Raw genomic sequence first — 21,559 nt, 5'->3', positions numbered from 1 at the left:
TACAGCTTCTCTTCTTAATACACACACAGTACATTCACATGCATGTGAATAATAATAAAAAAAATAAAAAAATAAAAAAATATATATATATTGCCTTAATCTGACTCTAATTGGACAACTTAAGCTCATGTAACTTCAACTAATATTGGACTTCTCCTTGTTCGACCAAAACACCCAGATAATGTGATTGGAAATCAGTTTTCCCCAGCATGTATACACCTTAATCCGAGTTAAACTAGACAAGGTATGTGCACATACTCCACGTCATACGTGCTGCGCTGGCGTATGAGCCCGGGACGAAAAAAACATCCAAAAAAAGACAGTAGCAGAAGAAGAAGGTAAACGGAGCTGTTAGAAGAACCACCTGAGCAGCAACATGGCACACATTATGTACACAATTTAAAAAAAGCTGTTCAGCTGTCAGTTATTCCATTTTCTCCATTGCATGTAAACTGGGACAAGGACGGCATCCTGTGTTGACCCGCTGATTTACAGCAAAGTCGTGGTCTACTCCCATAAGATTAGTCTTCCTGTTGGTCTGGCCGAGACCAATCTCTGAGGGGCAGAGCTTTTTCTACATTTTTGTCAATCAAACAAATCAAATATGTTGTTACACAATCATTATTAAAGCACATAGATGAACACACACTTTTTTATCGACCATGGCAGCGCACTGGCAAGACCGTGAGATCCGCACGCTGCTTTACATCTGAGGAGAAGAGGAGATTTGGCGGCAGTTAGTGATCTGCCATTTTCACATATGTTGTATGATTGTGTCCTCGGTTTGGTTTTTCTTTTATGGTATTAGCTTGGCTATATAGTAAATGAGGCCGCTACCTCAGTATACTTCAGAGTTTAAAAGAGCCTAAATAATTAAATTACTCTGATGTCTTCTATTCTTTATGAAGCAAAATTTGATTCAAGTGAGATAAACGGCGAGAATTTAATGTCTTTTTCACATACTTAATTATACATGTTATGATGCTTTAGCATGGTCTGCAACAACTGAACTAAGTTCTACCATGTAACAGAGCAGATCCACTACAGGATTTGGCTTCAGTCAGCATTGAAAATTCATTTTTTAATCTTGTAAAGTAGTTTTGCATGTTTGCTTGCAGGGAAAATAAAAGAAGCATTAAATATTTAATGTTACATTTGTACATTTGATTTTGTTCTTATTTAAACAACACATTTTCAGTGAGTAGGCAAGTGCAAATATATGCTTTAACCCACAATTTGGGCTTTAATTGCATTTTAACTGGTCAATTTGTCCGATTGATTTAACACCAGAGAAAAGCAGACACCGTGATCGTTTGAGATAAACTTGAAAGCTTCTGCTATCTCACCAGTTCATCTGCCCTCAATCTGTTTAGTTGAATTATACATCGCGGGTCCAGTCTGAGCGTGATACATGCGTGCCGCTCTGGTAAGCCAGTTAGCGTTATCGCCGCACCTGAAACGCCGCGCACTTGAGTGGATGCGTGTGCCGCAGTGTGTGCGCCTTTGCAGATAATTGCGCACGAGCAGCCATGCGTTTACATGACCTTATTATGTTGCACTCGTGTGGGACTTATCTGGAGAGTGGGCGCCATCTGGGTTTGTGTGTACGCGACGTGTTTTGTTTAGCATGTGGCAGGTTTTGAATAATTGCTCCACGTTTATCTGAATGTGAGTAATGACCTGAGAAAAAAGGGGCGTCCCATTGCACACGTAAAGGCCGACTATATCCATATCCAGTTCCAGATGGAGGTGTGAAAACCATGACCTGTCCACCTTATAAAAATATTCATGCCATCATTATGTAAAGCGCTTTATGCGTCACTGTGAAAGTTGTGGTTGAAACCTACAAAAAAGGTGGTTTCTAGGACAATAGGCAGCTCTTCTCTGTTTGTGTGTACGGTCCTTTGCATTTGAATTTGTGTGTATATGTGTGTGTGTGTGTGATGGGCAGGTGTGATTGGTGCCTCAGGCGCCGCTGCAGCGTAAGACTGCACGCTCCAGTAACACCCCATTGTCCACGGTGTCACAAACGCACACATGCAAGCGTGTGCCAGCTCAGCTTGAATGTTAACCACTAGGCACAGAGCAATGAAGCAGAACAGCTGACTTCTCTCCTCAGGGACAATTCAGTTAATTCCAGCCGGACAAGGGATTTTATTTTATTTATTCCCTTTGTGGGAAAAGAACTTCTTCTTGTGTTCGTCCTCAACCAGTCACATCTGTCGCTGTTGCGTTGAGCTACAGAGATTTCTTAGTTCTACTTCCATATAGCCAAAATGATCACACAGTACAGTTAAATCCAAAACATCTAATTTATTCTGCTATACTGTTATGACATGCTAAAACAGGATAGTTTAAACAAGACTTTCTTATTATTACTGTCAAATTCGTAAAGGAAGCTTTTGATTTCTGCACTAGCGTTAACCTTTGCCCTCTCCCAGGCTGTGAATTTTATTTAACCACTGATCTGAGACCTGTAGTTTAGACATCGCTACTTTGCAGACTCTCTTGTGATTGTTAATTACAGTCACCAAAAAGTCCTGTGGTTAACATGCAGTCGAGCACAGCTGGAAGGCAGAGAGAAAGCACAGACATCTAGCGCTCCCTTTTTACGAAGTCGACAGAATACGAATCTGAATCTGAGGCATTAGGGTTGTGGCGGTACGGACATTTAGCCAAACGTGTTGAGCAGCCTTTTCTTTTCATTTTTAAGTGGTAACAGTTTGTGCTCCCTGAAGTCTTTTGTTTATTTTGCTCACACTCCTCCACAACAGGGTGTGTAGGTTGCAACCGTAAGAAAACATTTGGAGTTACTGAGAAGGCATTCTCTTAAAATTCAACAACACAAAACGTGACCCTAATAGTTTTTTTTTTTTTTTTCTTTATACATATGCTCGTCTGCTTTGCGCTGCATTTTGTTCTTGAGCACAGCTTGAAGAGCAGGTGTTTTTGGGCTGCATGGTAGTCTACAGGCAAGAGAGAGAAAGATACCCCTGGTCCTCTTTGATATGTAAAGTAAGAAGTGCCAGGCTTGCAACCCTGCAGTGTATAAAATCACATAGCTCGATGTAGTCAACACTTTTTCGAAATAGTTCATACATTCTGTGTCATGACGCACAAAAAGTTATTCATGTAAGAGCCAAATTCAAGAAGCTCAAAATGCTTCTGTAGAATGTGTTACAACTTTTAATTTTTATAATTTCATGGCTCTTCAGGTGCTGCATAATCTTCTTTTCCAGACATAAAAAAGGCCACTGTCTCTTATGGTTTTCAGTCTAGACTGCAGCGATGCCAGCATGGCTGTAGATCTCCGGCTACGTAGCACTTAACCTACTCTGCACTCTCGCCAGAGAGACTTGCAAAGACAAATGGAGACAGAGTGGAGCTCGCGTAGCGTCCCGGGGACAGATGGATGTACGTTTCAGGTCTCCCTACATGTCATTATGAGCACTTTAAGACGGACTCCTGTCCTCATGAACCGGTCCGGCTCAGTTTATCGTGGTCCATTAAGAACGAAGCCAAATCGTTTAATCTAATTGGTTTAATCCTTCAAAGGATCATACGTGGCAACTGAGGATTTTAGGAGAAATGTATGTGCTTGCAAATTAAGACATTATCATGGCAAATTTGTAAAGGATGAGAGGTCTCGCATCAGTTTAGTCCTATTGCTAGCCTCAATCTTTTGGCGGCAAACCACCAAGAGGAAATGGATTTCCTTTTAAATTATTAATGAAATCACCTACACTTGAACCATTACCTCATTGAACAGGGTGTCATTTGACAAATTGACTAGAACTTGCCGTAAACTCTGAACAATACTTTAGATGCATTCACATGATCACATAAATAAAGTTTTAATGCTGAACTTCCTTAAATATTGATATTTCTTCCACAGAGATAGAAGTTAATAAGTTGTGTTAACTTTGTATTTATTACATTGTGGATTATTTCTGTGTTGCCTTACTGTAGTTGTGTCACATTTGCATCACACCATCACTACTATACACACATATACACACACAACTGTAGTGTTCTTGTTTCATGTTACATTTGTCAATAATGCGCCATGAGTCACCTCGATGGCATTTCCCTTCGGTGGCTCTTCTTACTCTTGCGTCATCTTTGTTGTCGTTTCACATTGTGTGAGTGTGTGTTAAGGCTTACCCCGCGTTTGTGTGCCCTATCAGGGTGTCTAAAGCACTCAGGCACTTATCCTTTTGACCTCCTCCTACACACGGCCCTATCGCTGCCATAACTCGGTGTCAATTTCTCATACGGCTTCCGCTGGGCTTCCTGTGGGAGTTAGGGAGCTATTATAATGTGCTGTGCCAGCCAGTGGTCATGTACTTTTACTTTATCTGATATATTTAGCATTTGCATGTCCAGATTTGTGTCAAAACTTGTATATTATGATGTAGAGACCGACCGATGTATCTGGCCGATATTTGGATTTTATAGTGGTATCGGCCCGATGCGTAAATGCGTTTCGCCGAAACATATATATTTATTTTGTTCCCTGGCAAGATTTACAGACAGATGCATCCACATGCAGCCCTGTGCTGCTGGAGACGCTGTGAACCTTTGCAGCCCGTAAATTGGTCCTGCAAGCTGGAAAATGCTTGTGCTTTTTTTTTACCTGTTTATTTTGTTTGCATAAGAGCGTTAAATATTCTTTGAGTTCGGTAAGTGTTTATGTTTTTGGTTAAATTGAGACGTCTAACATGTATTATTGTGTGATTTTTATCATGTAAATGGAGGGAGAAAGCAGTATTGGCTCCAATTATCGGCTCAGAAGTTTGAGAAATCCCTTTTCATCTACAGCTTGCATGAATTTTCTTTGAAGATGCCCATAAATATTTCTACTAACTGGATGTCTCAAGTGCAGTGTCAAACGTGCTGATGGGTTCATTTAGGTCTTATTGAAAGTGGACTGATACACATGAGAAAACATGTGAGGGCAAAATCTGTACATGTGTAAATTAAACTACCATGTACTTACCATTTGGTGGTTCACCCTCCAACCAAAGCCGAAAAGCTTAATTTACAATCTGTGTAACGTCCTCATCCCACAGCTGCTTCGTGCCATTTCCCCTTCAGCTCTTTCCCTTTTTATAAACAATGCATCTTCAGCGTATCAGGAGTCAGGTTACATCATGTAACAATGGCCTATTGATTAAAAAAAAATCAATCAACTATCCTGGGAAAAGTGCGTGTTTGAAAACAGGGTATTGATTGATTTTTAATTAGTTTAACTTGACAAATGTCGTGTAGCAGCCTGCGGCCTCGTCGCTGCTGTTCACATCCAGTAACTGAGCTGCGGACACCTGCTGTGGGACTAAATAAACTTAAGATTCGTTTTGTGTTCTGACTTAACTGTGTTATTTCTGTGCTTGTCTTTCAGATATTTCCAGGATTGCCTACTACACAGGTGAGTTGCTGATCCTCAAACGCACTCATTCAGCCGCTTCCTTCACTCATACACAGTAAAAAAGGGGTTATTTATAGGCCGGGCACTGTTAATGTAACAAAATATTACAATTATATAGTTAGTCTGTAGGAAAAACTGATTTAATTACAGCTCTTCAGGTGTTTTTCGACTACTAACAATCTCTATACTGCGCCTGCTTTGCGTCTACTTTGCTGCAGTTTTCATTTATTCAGAGACAAAGAGGAAAGGTGACGTCCTCTGGTGAGAAATACGCTAATGATGCCTTCAATCGAGCGTAAACAGGGACTGCTGAGGAGATTCAGTAATTGCATATTTACGTGAGCTATCTGAGAGCGTGGGAGACGGTTAAACAAGACAGAACCCAGAGTGGGATTATTTACGTGAGTGTATTTGTCTCATTAGCGCAGACGGGAGCTAGACTGTGTGACTAATTACAATCTTCACACTGTGGATACCAGACATAGAATATATTCCTTTCAAGCCGCCTTCTTAAAAGGCCCAGTATAGTGTCAACAACCTGAGGCTGCAAAATAGTTTTCCTTCACAGAGATGAATTTGTCATGGCACTGTGACCTGGAAACATGCTTCGTTGTCAAGTGATAACGGATAAATGAAGTCGGCAGTGTGCTTAACTTTAGCTTTGCAGGTGAAGGTTATGTCTCCAAAGTACACAAGTGGCACTTTGTGGAGGGTTATCCTTTCCCTTCCTGTTGCATTTAAACTGATCAAACCTTTTTTAGTGTCTTAAAATGCCCAATAGTATCATCTGTTTAACTTCTTTCCACTGCTGTAATTGCCGTCCTCACACCTGGTATCACCATACGTCTTGGCTGATGTAGTATTCAGCTCTAAGTATGTCTGTTCACACCTGCCATGTTCTTTGTGCAGCATTTCAGTTCTGTATACGCAACAGTGTGCTGTGGAAAAGTGTAAAATATTCTAACTTTAGTAAACACGCCTGGATTTTAATAATCGTATCCTACAAATGCAGTGACTCGACTCCAGCTGGAGGATTTGCATACATCAACATGAGCATATGGCTACTTGGCGAATGCAATTAAGTTTTTATGATCAAATTACACATTGCTTACTCATATGTAATCACAGTTAATGTATTCTGGTTTAACGAACACTTGGTGTGGATATATAACAAAGCGAATCTGCTTATGCAGAAAACGTCATTTGAGTAGGTGGTTCTTCATTGTGACCCAAAACGGAGACATGTTCATGCTGCTGAAAGGCCGTGGTTAAATGGAGTCCAAATTAACTGTAATGGAGTGAAGGCGATTAGATCCTAATTCATATTGGGTGCTCTCCCACCAGTCCATAATTGTGTTGCCGCTATCGTTTTTGACAAATTAAAAGCAGTATTTCGATAAAGTGCTATTTCCCTTCGTACGTGTTTCCATTCAAAGGTATTTTGCGAAAGAGCTGCGACTCTTGTTAAGTCGAGTCTCGCAAAACCCCATAATTCTCTTAAATCCTCGTCACGTGAGACTACAATTTGAGGAAGATGGAGTTAAAATGAACCGGTCACATGACCCCCTGCATCTTCTCCGATGACAGGGAATTGCAAAAAAATGTTTCTATTATACTTTTACTTTTATATTGATACATCTGAGTGACATTTGAGGGGTTTTTTAGAAATGTAGGTGTTTACATCACCATTTTTCAGCAATTTTAGGGGTAATGGAAACACAGCAATAGAGAACAGACAAACTTTGATGCCATGTGTGAACAGGGGCCATAACTTGAGTTTAACAGTAACTACCAGCTGCAGGAAAATGATAAAATAGCAAAAGAGCAGAAGGAGTTGGTTTAAACACTGTTTTTATGTTTCATTTTACCATCTGTATTGCTACTGTGTGTCAGGTTCAACAACATTAAAAAAAAAACATAAAAGAAGCAGAAACCAGTTTTTGTTGATGATGTAAAATATGCTTAGAATTCAGAAAGACCTTTTTATTTCACCTTCAAGGCACTGAAACAAACAGGCACACTTTTAGGTTTTATTTGAATTTCTCACTGAATGTTGTGCTTCACGTTCATGCTGAAATAATAACATGTTAAAAAACACAGAATAAAATGGTAGGAGAGAGACCTGGCTCCGTCCCAAAAGAGCTCTTCCTATTCATGGCAACATCCGGCCTCCTGACAAAAGGCTTTCAATAGCACACACACGCACATGCTACAAAGCCCCCTCCCGCTCCCGCCAGGTTTTCGTAACAATGGTCGATGCCTGAGATCAACCACAAATTAAAGGAAACTCACACGTGCACACACGCACATACATATGAATGCACGTCCAACCGACTGCTCAGTTCATTTGTCTGAAGAAGAACTGAAATATTTTACATTTGTGTGCATTTAGTGACCAGCTGAGGCTTGTTTGTTCTTAATTTTAAATGATCTTTTGATGAATCTTACCAACACTCACAGTCCTGAGTGCCGCTTGCTAGCAGGACACCGTACTGGTACTGTGAATGTGCAGTATGATGTGAGGTCGAGCGATGCTTCGTGATTTGGAAGTGGATAAGCTGCCATATTGCTTGCACCTGCTGGTTTACATGCTGGGCACAACCAGGGCAACGTCTGTGTTGACAAAATGCTCCTTTTTCTCTAGATTTTGAGCCTGAATTTTAGCTTTAGCTTGAGTTAGGGAGGGGAGTATGTTCAGTCGGTCATAATGGAGGTGCTGTTTTGTCTACATTTAGTAAATATAATAGATTTGTGAGTGGAAAAAGATCTTTTAGGATACTTTTATATCTCTTTAATGTTGGTAATATTAGTTTAAGCTATGTGCTGTTCTGAGATCAGCATCAAAAACTGAAGTGGGAGGGTTTCCACTGAATAGAAGGGTCAGGATTAGCATATTAATAGTTTATAGCTCCTCCTGCTCCTCCAGCAGCCCTCTCCTGAGCTTTCTCTCTCTTCCCCACTCGACTTTCTTTCAGTTGCGCCGCTCTGTCCTCTGTTTTCCCCTCATTCAACCTGAAACAATCGCTGCACTTCTCTCTCCCCGTCCCCGTGTCTCCGCTTCCTTTGTTTTTGTGGCTCGCAGCTTTTCTCTCACTATCTGTTTCCAAGAGAAGAGAAAGATGGGCTCTCTGTTTTGTTTCTGACTGAGCTCAGCAATTGCCTCTCTCTCCGTTCCTGTGACCGCTAACCAACCAAAAGGTCCTCTGGATCCGGCGCTGCTGCACAAGTCGGATTTGGCGTGTGTGCTTTAGCCGGAGGAGTGAAATAAGCTGAATTCCCTCCTGAGCGACAGTTGCTCCACACTTCCACGGCAACTCCGTAACTATGGAGCGCAGGCATGGGGCAGAAAACGGGCAAAAAACAAACCGCGTGCTGTCATCAGAGAGGGGCCGCTGAGGAGTAATTGGAGCCAAAAAAAAAAAAAAAAAAGAGGAGAGATGTCTGTGGATGAAAGCGACGTTAAATCTCCGGGGATCTTTTTTGTCTCGTGCAACTTTGGATAACGGGAGCAGGTTGTTTAGTTTTGCTTGTGGATGTATTTTCTGTAGGATTTCAGTCAACTTTGAGCCGACTAAAACTTTTTCGTGGATTTACTCTAAAAGTAATGGTCGACAGCACGAGCGTTGGCAAACTCGGAAAGGATTTTTCTTCGGAGGCGGTGCACGTACTCGCGTGTGAAGTCAGCGTTTGGATTATGTGAGAGATTTCGTCAGGATCTTAGCGCGTTTATTTATTTAACTTGCGTACACGAGTGGTTCGCGGCGTGCGCGATGCGCGGCTGCGAGGCTGCGAGCTGCCTCTCTGTGCTCGGCGCGGACAGACACAGGGAGGGACAGACGTGCGTTTCCGTGGCAACAAGTGGCTGTAGCCCCTTCCCCATGTGCTGGGAAAGAGGTATGAATGAAATCTGCTCCACAAACACACACGCACATATAGGAAAAACGAAGTAGCTCCTCGCAGTGTGATATCTGACTCCATGGGAACTCAGTTGGTTCACAGCCAATGCTACTGATATGTGTGTCTGTGTGAGAGAGTCTGTGTGTGTGTGTGTGTGTGTGTGTGTGTAATGTTTTGTTTACATGAAAGTTATCACCATTTGAAACTGGCAGGGTAATTTGGAAGCACATTCTGTCTGACTGCGCTATAATCCTAAACAACTTTACTGCGTTTCTCCTGAGTTATGTTTGTGTGTGTGTGTGTGTGTGTGTGTGTGTGTGTGTGCGCTCAGTACCTCTGACTCTCTCAGGTGTAATTATCTAGTAGAACATATCCATTTTCCTTTAATGGAGTACAGAGCAGAAGCGCAGGAAGAAAAGGAAGCAGGAAAAACAGCATCAAAGAGACCCCTGTACATTTTTTTTTTCTGCAATATCATTATGACAATAATGCGCACGCACACACACGTAAAGAGAAGGTACTTCTCGTTGGGCATTTCCAGATAAAGTTACTTTGAAATTCCAGGAAATGTGTCAATGTCGGAATTTCTCAGGAAAAAATGTCAGCCGGTGGTGCATTGTCCTCCCTGTTGTTAAAGACACCGGTGCTTACACACACACACAATGAGCTTTGACCCTGGCTGCACTTCACCCTCTTTATTTCTCTGGTATCTTATTGTTCATTGTGTTTTATCTTGACAAAGAACGCCGCACGAGGGACAGATAATTAAGATGGTTTGCGTCAAGGAAGACAGGAATGACTCAGGGGAAAACAAGAATGAGCAAGATTCAAATGTGGACGAATGTAAAAGGGAAAGAGAAAGCTGCAGCTGCATTGTCAGACGATTTGTTAAGTAGCTGATAAGTCGTGGGACGGATATTTGAGGGCGACTATTTTCAGTTGATAATATACGGTAATATTATACTCATCAGTGTAAATGCGCCGGACTTAGCACGAATGCTAAATCTCAGGCTGGTACACAACACCGACAGAGAAGACTTTAAAACAACAATCATACAATAGACAATTACAGAACCAGACACAGACAGTGTCAAAAGAGAAACCAAAAAAGACCCAGATAATATCGAAACAGACAATATTATGACAAAACATTTGGTTATTCACTTTATTGATCCCCATTGGGGAAATTAAATTGTTATAGCAGCACAAGTCAAGAAAACTAGTGACGACTAAAGTAAAGAGGACAGAGACAACACGCAATGAAATAACTGCTATACAAGAACGACTGATCAATTGATGAATATGGGCATTGTTTATATCCCTATTTGTATCGCTATTATTTCTATTTTTCACCAATTTGCAGGACTGTCTATGGTACAAATACTCTTGGCTTAGCAATAATTGAGACAACAATCTAAAAAAGTATTGATTTTAAGTTGCAGCCCTAATACAAAAAGCTTTTAATCTCTGATTGATTTTTTATTAACGTCTGGTTTTCTCTCTCCTCCCTGTCCTCCACAGAATATGACAGACACCTAGCAGCGGCAGTGTCAGCAGGGAAAACTATGGCGACGGCCTACCTGGACCCCAACCTGAACCATGCCCTCCTAGAAGGCGCCAAGTCACAGCTGAGCGCGGGGGCGTCGGACCGAACCATGGCCGGCTCCATGGACAGGGTTCTGAAAGTCTTCCATCACTTCGAGACCAACGCTGAAAACAGCTGCTGGTCTTCTAATATAAGATATGGAGATGCGACCGACGTTAGGGTAAGAGGACATGCACTCAGTATAAGGGACATGTATGGTTAAATACGTTCACAACAGCTAACGTTATTGTGTATTATAGTATATATTGCACACTTTATTCTAATAAACTGAACACCACAAACCGGCAATAGTGATATCTGATGGTCACTGCACTCATTTACACCCAGTTACATTTTTAACAGTGATTTTCCCATTTGTCCACAGTTGTTCCAATTCAGGACACTTAGCTTGCGAATACACGAAAACCTCGAGGCACAAGTTGTGTTCGCTTTCAGAACCACTGCCATGACGCAGAAACTACCTAGCACTGCTCAGATCTGAGTGGCCGTACAGGATATGTCACTCTCCTCTCTTCTCCTTTCATCCCTCTCTTCTTCAGTATTTAGGTCAGACCCCCTGGCGTTTTATGTGACGACACACATGGTCCCTGGAGCATAATTGCACGTGTGTGTGTGTGTGTGTGTGTGATGTGCGTTAACTTGTTTGGGTGGGAACGTCAGTTTTAATCGTCTGAAATCGCCTACACACTAAGATACATGTGCAGACATTGACTGATGCAAAATGACTGTAAGACAGTTACAGTTACTTAAATTTAGCCTCACAGACCTACCAAGCCAGAGTGGTGTCGTCACTAGAGTATTCGTCCACCAATTCCTCTGATTAATGTCTAGTCTAGTCTATATTTAGTATACTCATATTAAAAAAGCCTTTTTTTTTGACTGCAGATGCAATGAAATGCGGTTTATTTTTCTTTACTGGTTGTCTTTTACATTCTAAGGTACTAAACTGATAAATAATAACGACTTCCTCTGGTTGAACAGCAAAAAAGAATAGTCAATGTTGGAGCAGCCACCAAGTTTAATATCTTCAGTGTGTCTGATTCATTTGTGTTCTTGTCTGCAGGGAATCATCCAGAAGATTCTGGACATCCACAAGGTGCGCTGGACTTCGTGTTTCGGCCTGCGTCTCAGTAACAGCCAATCCAGAGACCAACTGCACTGGCTCCACCCAGATATGGGCGTGTCCCACGTCAGGGAGAAGTATGAACAGGCCCGGCCGACCGAGGAGTGGAGGTAAGAGGGGAAGAAGGAGTGTTAGGATTAGGAGGATAGGACTTGTGTCAGGAAAAAAAAAAGGTGCTGTGTCAGTTATTTGGTGAATGGACGTCCCCGGTTTATGGGGACAGCCCCCATTTTGGATGACCTAAAGCTGTCCACGAAATTGTCCCCAATTTTAACTTTATGAATGAAGGGGAAAAAATGTTGCGCGCAGACTACAATTATTACGGTAGCTGGTCAGGCTGCTATTGGCTTTACTTTATATAGCGGTTTAAATATGAATAAACATGTCAAAATAAATGAAACCGTAATTGACCCTGTTTCATCTTGATAACATACAGAATTTAGAAAAATACTGCGATGTACCCAGCATCGTATGGATAGTTTTAAACATGATCGCAAATATAAATAAATAAATAAATAAAAATAGTTGGGTAAGTTTTTGCGTGTCCTTAACAAACATGAGGTTATAAACAGTTTCCTGCTTTGGTTGGACATCACTTATTTGGCCACGTTAACTCATTCAAAGTCACCGTTTCCTCCAAAGAGCTAGCGTCAGCAGTCTGTCGTATTATAAACCAGAGTAGAAGCAGTGACTTATTGCAAACAGCATTGTGAAATATAGTGTGTCCCATCTGTTGAATGGTGACGAGTGGCCCTCTGTGTGTGTGTGCGGTGCAGTGTGGCCGCACTGGCTGGGTAGTTTGTATGGTAATGGTCTGGTATATATTAGCTTTATTGTGGCAGTCTTGGTACTAATGCTATTGTGAGGTAGAGACCTTTTATTCTGTGGTCATGAAGACGGAGAGAGAACCAGATGCCTGCTTTGTCTAACTAAGTCAACAAATCTCAGCGTCTCACTCTGTTTCTACAATACTGCTTTTACAACCACTCGTCTCATTTTCATCCTTCTGTCTGATTCTCATCTTCTGTTTCTGCTTAAGCTTCTTCTCCTCCATCTTATTCTCCTTCTCTCTTTTGATGTCTCTGCGTTCGCATTGTTAATGAAATTGAGTTGTGTCTTAATTAAAGTTGGGAAACGGTTCCGCTTTGTGTCACATATCGACTCTCCCTGTCTTCTTCTACTTTGCTGTTTTAGGTATGAATTAAGGATCAGATATCTACCAAAGGGCTTTGTGCAGCAGTTTACAGAAGACAAACCTACACTCAACTACTTCTATCACCAGGTAAGCGCACAAACAGAAGTACAAACGCACAGAGGCCCTCAGACACGCAGACATATTTCATTTTCTGCAAGCAGCCGACACAGAGACATATGGCAGCGCTTGAGGACTGTGTGTTTGTCTTTGGATAATCTAGGTCAGTAGGACTGTGTGTGTATATGTTTGTGTGTGAAATGGATGGCCTGGCAAAATAGGTGTTGTAATGTTAACATGTTGTAAACCCTGTGTCTTCCAGGTGAAGAATGACTACATGGCAGAGATTGGGGAGCAAGTGGAACAAGATGTCGCCCTTAAACTGGGCTGTCTAGAAATCAGGTAAAATGTGCTTGTAGAACTGTTTACAATGCGCTGACATTTGTTTACGTGCATATTTCTGTCTTCTTTTAATTTAATTAAGTAAATTAGATTTATTAAATGTTGGATTTATACTGTTGTTGCCAGAACTAGCACTCAAGCTTTCAGTTTGACATGTTTTCGTTAGCGCTGGAGTTCTTTCCGTCTCAGTCAGTCTGTGCCTGCCCTTTAGCTACGCCGACCATTCCTGCCAACATAAGTCTTTGTTTATTATTCATTATTCAAAGCAACAGCCGGTTCTACTTCAGATATAATTTGAATCTGGGTTGTCTTCTGTAGTGTATGCAAAAGTGAATACAGTTCAAAATCTGAATTATTTTAGTAAAGAAAGCAAGCCCTTAATGTCTTTTTAATGTGGAAGTGTACGGTCCTTGGATCTGACCTTGTTCTCTGCTTCTCTTTCTCTCCGCTTCTAGGAGGTACTTCAAAGAGATGAGAGGAAACGCCCTGGACAAGAAATCCAACTATGAACTATTGGAGTAAGTGTTTCTTCACAAGCAAAGAGTTCGGGCGGCTGTCAGGGATACAAATCAGACTAATGTCAGAGCATATCCAAACTGTGTTTAAAAAAAAAAAAGTAGTGGCTTCTTCATCAATTCTGAGAGACTGGTGGGAAGTTGAGGTTTAAATAGGAAACTCTGTCACTGACATGGCTTTGTTTGAGCACCATTCATAGGGAAAATGCTAATGCTAATGGCAATTAGTGGCGCCAGTTTCTGTTTCTTACAGAAAAAATCAAGCAAGTTTTGGAGGGATTGTGAACCGTCACAGACAGCACAGCACATCAGTTTCTTTCTCTACCGTTTATCCTGCTTTTCCGAATTTCAGAAATACTGCATCTGCACATCTGCAAACTGCAGTTCAACATAGTTATTGGTGTTAAAAACACACTTGCACAATTCGGCTCGTCTGTTTATACTCGTGTATTCTCAATAAACACTAATGGACACAACATTAAAGGGCACTCTAAAGATAACTACCCATTTGGGAGCTGCCCCAATGATCTTTTAGGGACTTGTTTTGTTCACATTTGTACCTTAACTCTTGAATTGAGGCAATACTCAGTCTGAAGTTGCTGTAGCAAAGTCTCAGTGAACACACGACTGTAGGTCCATTAAAGCTAATGTTAACCAATTTTTTTCTTTTAATTTAACTGCCTTTTGTTTGCTCTGCGTTCATGAGCATGTGCACTTACTGTGATTCTGTACTAATCACAATAGGCTTACATCACAGGTTTCTCTTGTTCCAGAAACACTGAAGTAGGATCTTAAATGGACTTTATAAACCAAGTACATTCTCTGTACTCGCCGAAAAAAGAAAAGAAAAGAAGAAAAAAAAAAGACATCAATGGAGAATTAACAAACCAGGGTCTGATTCTAGTCTTTCCTTCTGCCCGTCAGCCTAATGAGCTTTCCCCAATTAACCGAGAAGAATGTCCACTGTCTTTTCCACCAGAATCTCTTTGTTTCTTTTTTTTTTTTCATTTTCTCTGTCTCCTCTTCATGCCCGCTTCCTCTATTTTTGTGTTTGTTCTCTTTCAGTTTGTTTTGTCTCTATTTTTCCGTCTCTCCCAGTTAATTGTAAGAAGATGTTTTGTCATGTCTGTTTTAAACCAGCAAGCGAAGGAAAGGAAAGGCTATTAGGACTTCGATGCATCAAGCTGACAGTTTGTCATCAGTGACTACAGGACTCTTGTTGCACCATCGGCTCGACTCAAACCACACTGAATTATTTGCCGAAATACCATATTGTTTGTTTGACTTTTCAAACCAGTTTCATTTGTTTATTCTTAATGGAAGAGGTTTATATCTTAATACTACTTACAGACTAAATAGAAATGTCCTTGAGTAAAACGTCAGCCCAAGTAAATATTCGTGCTCGTGTGTGTGTTATCATTCTGTAGGACTTAATTTGAGTAAATCTACTAGAATACTGTGTTTTTCCCTGTTATTAGCAACAAATTACATAGTTATTTTGTGAAAAAACTTGGACATTATTACGACATTTTCTGGATATTACTTAAATCTAAACTAAAGCCTTGGACCCTGATGTTTGAGGCAGTGTTCAGTTTTTTTCCCTTGCATACAATAACATTTATAAATACCCATTAGACCTGTAGACTTAATTAGGTACATTAGTGTAAAACAAATGCATTCTTTTGTGACAGTCCTGCACTAAATCTCAGCTTCATGAAGGTTACGGTATCTAACGTTTGTCCAAAATAACTGAGCTGTTTGAGGCTGTGGTTTGTGATACTACTGAATTGTTATTTTGACAACCGCGTTTTAGTCAGTGGGCTAGGATTAATATCACTTTTTCGTTTATATCAGTACAGTTTAAACAGCAGCGCAAACTACATTCAGTTGAGTTAACGCCTTTTCTGGCACTCAAAGTATGGCTTTAGTGCAGGACTCTTATCATTAAAACGCACTTATTTTCACTAGTGTACCTAATGTTTTGGCAAGCGAGTGTACGTGCATGCTGGTGATCAGCTGGCCACACTTGGCTGCGGTCCCTGTGGTTTGGAAGCCAACGCGAACCCTTTTAATCAGTGGGCCTTTGTCAGTGCTTGTTCTGTGAGGTCAGCTCGGTTATGTAATTCCTTCATGGACACGACACCAGAAAGGCCCCACGGTAAATAATCAGACATGTATGAAGTACTAGAGACCCAGACTTGAGTAACAGTACAAGTACTCCATCAAAAACGTGACTTTTTCACTCAAGTAGAAATTCTAACGTATTCAACATTTTTTGTACTTAAGTATTGCAAGTAGTTTATTTTAATATTTACTAACCAAGTACTGAAAGTAAAAGTACAAGTGTTATGTAGTGTTGGAAGAAAGCAGTCAAAAGTTTGAATATCATTGTTTATATTATTTAAAATGTTAATCCTAAAGGACACTTTCCTTTGAATGTAGCAGCAGGGATGTACAGCAATGTACAAGATAGAGTACATGTGCTGTACATGTCACTAGCCTCAGGAGAAGGCTGCCCATTCACAAAATGCAACATGAAAGATGAAGACAAAATAAGTTTAAATTGCCCGTTGGTACGCTGTGTTCAACTTTGATGAAACATAACATTAGAGAGAGCTCCCAACATTGAGACCCAACAGAATAGCTGAGTTAGCTAGCTAACGTGAACTTGCTAGCCAGCTAGCTAATATTAAGTTAACTAGCGTTAGTAAGGCACTAATACTACTAATATTCGCCAATATGAACCGCAACTTTGATATACAGCTTTGTATATATGAGCATCTTGCTAGCTGGACGTTAGCCCATTGTAGCCACCTTGGAGCAGACGTATGTATACTTGTTTATTTTCTTGAGATTCAGCTGTAGTTGGGCCTTTCACGCTGTTTAATCACACACTTAAGGATCCGCTCCTGTTGTGTTTTCGGCTTCGGGAAGAACACTTCCCCATTTTGCTTGTCGGAGGTCGGCAGCTAGCTTGACAGACCTTGTTCACATAGTAACGGTTGTTAGGATGTATGATTGGACGATGACCGTTAAGGGGCGGGGTTTTGCAAAAAGTCAGTTGTTAAAATGTAACGATGTACAAAATGTATCGGAGTAAAAGTATTATCGAGAATATGTAGTAAAGTAAAAGTGGAAGTAAGAGGAAAAAAAAATTATACTCCAGTAGAGTGCAGATACAGCAATTTAGTACTTAAGTACAGTAGTAAAGTATTTCTACTCTGTTACCATACATCTAAATAAATAATAGTAGGTCTATTCAAACTTAGGAGAATAATGAGAGTACGTGTTTGAAAGTTTTTGCCAGAAAGTGCTTTAGTGTATTTTGGACCCACAACTTGCATGACTCAATTTGTTTCACTACACCACCCAGTTAGCGAAGCAGAGTCATGCTATGAGATTTGACCTGTGTTGAAACATGAGGCAGACAAACATGATGTAAGCTCCCAGCCTGTCCCTTACCCTCTCTTTACTCTTTCTCCCCTCCTCTCCCCTCTTCTTCCCTTTTCTCCAGAGGAGTATGAGTCATTAGCGAGCTTCCTGTTATAGCTCCGCACATCTTGCTTTGTCTCTGCGGTCACACGCTTTGTACTCCTCCCTCCATCTTTCCCTTTACGGTTTTTCAGTCATTTTTTTTTTCCTGCCAACTTTTAGGAAAAGATGAGTAGCGCTCGACAGTCAGCACTTAGTCAGAGCTTTCGGTTTCTTGTCTTCACTTGCCCAGCTGTATCTGTCAGTGGCTGTTGTTGGTAATATCTCCACAGAGGAAAAAAAATACACCACTGATATCCGATAAAGACAGAAGTGCTCTGCAGTTAACATTCCTCAGTGTAATTACACTGTAATGAACATACTGATCTTTTCCTCCCATGTCTGTCTCTCTCTCTCTCTTTTTTTTTTATCTTTTCAGGAAAGACGTTGGCTTGAGACGATTTTTCCCAAAAGATCTCTTGGATTCAGTCAAGGTGAGATGACGAGCCAAGAGTATTCACACACTGTCGGCTGTAGTAGCTCTAGTCAAAAAAAGAAGGTTTACGATGAAAAGTTTGGTGTTCTTACATAATTACTGCACCCTCGACATTCAGCAACTAGAGTCACAGTCCGTAGTGTAAGCGAACGGATCCTCTGAGCCAAATATCTGCTTGTGTTAGTTAATGTTTTGTTTGAATTGAAACGCGGTCAAGTTATCGGTGAGGTATCGGTGAAGAGGATATAAATACCTCAAATGTAAATTCAGACCTATATTACACTCTTTATTAGGTGTCGCATAGTTTTCTCTCTTTAATTCACCTATTCTACAATAGTTCGACTCCATATAGTTGACTTTTAAAGGGAGTGATACACACATATGTTGTGTTAAACTCCTGAGACTCGAGCTTTTGTTTGCGATGCATTTTTAATTTCTCCAAGGTATTAATAGGAACTGAGATTTATAAAAACGAAGCATCTTCTTTGAACAGGAAGGCATTTATGAAAAAAATATTATGTCCTCTTATATGGACACAGGGACTATTTCACTCAATATTAGAATAAAGTCGCCAAAGTGTAATAAAATATAAAACAGTTTATTTTAATACCAAACATTGCTGTGCAAAGGCAGAAATGATGAAATCCCAAAATCCTCAAACAAGTACTTGCTAATTAGCGCCTCTCGTTACCGTCGACAGAATTAGTTAAATTTGCGCGTCATATCAAACTAGAAAAGTAAATAAGCATAAACAAACAAGTTTCAGCCGTGGAATTTAATGAAAAAAAGTATTTATAAGAAGAACTCGCATGTTAAATGAAGCTTGTAAGCGTTAGATGAGAACATTTGTACTAGTTTGTTTGTGTGATGTGATGTCTGCTTGCGTAATGAGCAGTGTCTGTGTCAGTGATAAATTTACGGCACGCGTTTATTGCCAGCGTCTCCGTGTGTGTGTGTGTGTGTGTGTGTGTGTGTGTGTGTGTGTGTGTGTGTGAAAAGCCCAATGACCCGAAAAGGTCTTGATGTCAGCAGGCGGGCAGACAGATGCTCAGCAGAGGGAGAGAGACCATGTTTGTGTGTGTGTGTGTGTGTGTGTGTGTGACCCCCGGGTCATGTTTAAACCCACTTTCCCCTTCCAACAATGAGGAGGGAGGGGGAGGTGTCAGCGTGCGTCTCCTTCTGCCTCCCTATGTCTGTCAAGCCCCGCTGACTCCCCTCTCATCAGCTGCCCACCTACCTACTTTATCTACTCCCCTCTGCTCCTCTGTCCCCTGAGGCCTGTTTTACAAGCCACGGAGGTGTGACTCGTACAGTACGTGGAATCAAACATCCATACATCGGCAAATCTCACTTGAATATTGAGGTCTGTATTGAGGTCTCTTTGAGCTGTAATTGCATGTAAGAAATCTCAGATCAGGAAATCGATTACGCGGCAGAACATTTAATCTTTAATTTAATCCACACGTGTAAGAAGCTGGCACTAATTATTCATAGTTTGTATAAGAAAGCTGAAGATTGATTTTGATATTGACTAATCGTTGCAGTTCTAATGCATTATATCATTTATTATGATCCTAAGACTCTAAATTCAGTTGTGGTAAAAATGAAGCAAATGATAAGTTTCTGCTTCGCGCACATTTGTGTTGGAACAAGTCAGAGACGCAGCTGTCATTTATGTTTCTGTCGTTCACTCTGCTGAAAGAGAATGGTAGTCATTTAATGGGATTATTCTCCCTCAATGAACTCCACACACACACACACACACACACACATAAAACCCAGAGCAGATGGCTGTGGTAGTAAACAGTGACTGATGTTAGCCGTTATAAAGCGCGGAGCCTGTTCATTCGTATTGACACGGGGGACACCGGGTTTAGTAAAACTGACCTTTGGAGATCAAAGCTGGAGCAGATTGAGTCGATAGACCCGTTTCTCTGGTCAGATTAATAACATATTAAACAATAATGCACTCTATAAATTCATCATAACGAAGTAAAAAGTCCTGATTAGCAACTATTTGTATCTGTTATTTGGATGTTTCTGAATATTTTCTGAAACAGACCTGAAATAATATTTTATTCACTATAGCCCGAGAACCTAATCACCAATGCAATGCACAGGGCTAAAGCGTGGATTATTAAGATTAGTCTTAAATTTTGTAGATGGGGAATAAAAACAAAAAAACAAAACAGGATCTACAAATATATATTTTACTATTAATTGTTAATCCATGATGTGTTTTATTTCTTTACAGCTTAAATAGAAGCTAGTGCGCTAAATGAAAATTTAATGTAATTTTACATATTTATGTGTTTTAGTCATTCATTAACTGCAGGGGGTTGATGCTGATAAATCACAAACTGAACCTGCACGTTGAATAATTTATTTTAGGCGTAATAAAGAAACTTCCCGTTTAAGAGTCACGGCCAGAGAAGGTGTGAAATATCTTAATTGAAACATACGATAATTAAATACTTCAGTTGAGAACCAGACCAGACGTAGACCATTGTGATACACAGAAGAAGGGAAGCTAGAAATATGACTCCAGGCTTCTTCCTGCTTCTATTAATACTCCTCACTACGAGGCAGACAAACAAATCTAATTTTTTTTTTTTTTATTATATTATTTCTAAGTGCTGTGTCTGGTCCACGTTGCGTCATTACTAGTCAGGTTGTTGCTATGGTGATGGTGAGCATTTCGATGGTGAAGGCGATAACCACTCCAAGTACTTCCTCTCAGGAAGGGTGGACACTTTGGACTGAAATGTGTTTGTTGTGTGTGTGTGTGATGGAATTCTAGGAATTAACCCGGTGATCCTATCTAGAGCACGAAGAACAAACGCACACATTATATTCAGCAATCATAAGTGTGGTTAGGCATCTGTCGTTGTTGTTGTCGATGCATATAGACACGCTCAGAGGGATATTGCAGATGTGTGTGTGTGTGTGTGTGTGTGTGTGTGTGTGTGTGTGTGTGTGTGTGTGTGTTGATTTCTTGATTTTCTTCAGGCTTAGTGACTAGACAGCTGGCAGCAGGGGCTCTGTGATGCTTTAACTCACAAATCAATGAGTAGAACTAAAAATGGATTAGTAGCACAACAGAATATATAACAGAATATATATTAAGGCTTTGTGTGAATGAGTCTGCCCTTAATTTAGTTCATGCTTAGTGCAGGCAAAGAAATTTTAAACACTTCACATCCTGTGATGTAGGTCTTCGGCTCCCATCACGTCCGTCGGAGTTTGCGGTCGATAAATCAATGCAGCTGATGCATTCTTTGACATCCTCGCACTTGTTAAATTGCTCATTTAAACTGCGCAGAATGACCTTAATGTGCAAATCCGCGCCTGTTTTTTTAAGCCTGGTCCATACCGAACTAAATCTCCTCTAATCTTTGTCTTAATCTATAGATGAAGAGCTATTTATAG

The 21,559-nt window shown here is 40.6% G+C and overlaps 1 protein-coding gene across 13 annotated transcripts in view; it reads left to right on the top strand.

The window, feature by feature from the left end:
• Positions 1-21,559, top strand: part of ptk2aa (protein tyrosine kinase 2aa) — a 57,191-nt gene that overhangs the window by 9,868 nt on the left and 25,764 nt on the right. For 3 of the 13 annotated variants that reach the window (XM_047604968.1, XM_047604966.1, XM_047604961.1), the window contains exons 1-7: positions 8,423-9,322; positions 10,847-11,091; positions 11,995-12,164; positions 13,249-13,336; positions 13,569-13,648; positions 14,104-14,166; positions 18,074-18,128. In XM_047604968.1, the coding sequence (XP_047460924.1) occupies positions 9,199-9,322; positions 10,847-11,091; positions 11,995-12,164; positions 13,249-13,336; positions 13,569-13,648; positions 14,104-14,166; positions 18,074-18,128 (825 nt within the window). In that variant the 5' untranslated portion in view covers positions 8,423-9,198. Of the gene's footprint in view, positions 1-5,401; positions 5,429-8,420; positions 9,323-10,846; positions 11,092-11,994; positions 12,165-13,248; positions 13,337-13,568; positions 13,649-14,103; positions 14,167-18,073; positions 18,129-21,559 lie in introns of those variants that run through there. The other 10 variants (XM_047604969.1, XM_047604963.1, XM_047604962.1 and 7 more) reach the window with 6 other exon arrangements.

This window comes from Mugil cephalus, chromosome 14 (assembly GCF_022458985.1).
Source record: "Mugil cephalus isolate CIBA_MC_2020 chromosome 14, CIBA_Mcephalus_1.1, whole genome shotgun sequence".
NCBI classification, from domain to species: Eukaryota; Metazoa; Chordata; class Actinopteri; order Mugiliformes; family Mugilidae; genus Mugil; species Mugil cephalus.
Note: the sequence above shows the minus strand (reverse complement) of the source record. Positions and strands in the feature narration are given on the sequence as shown.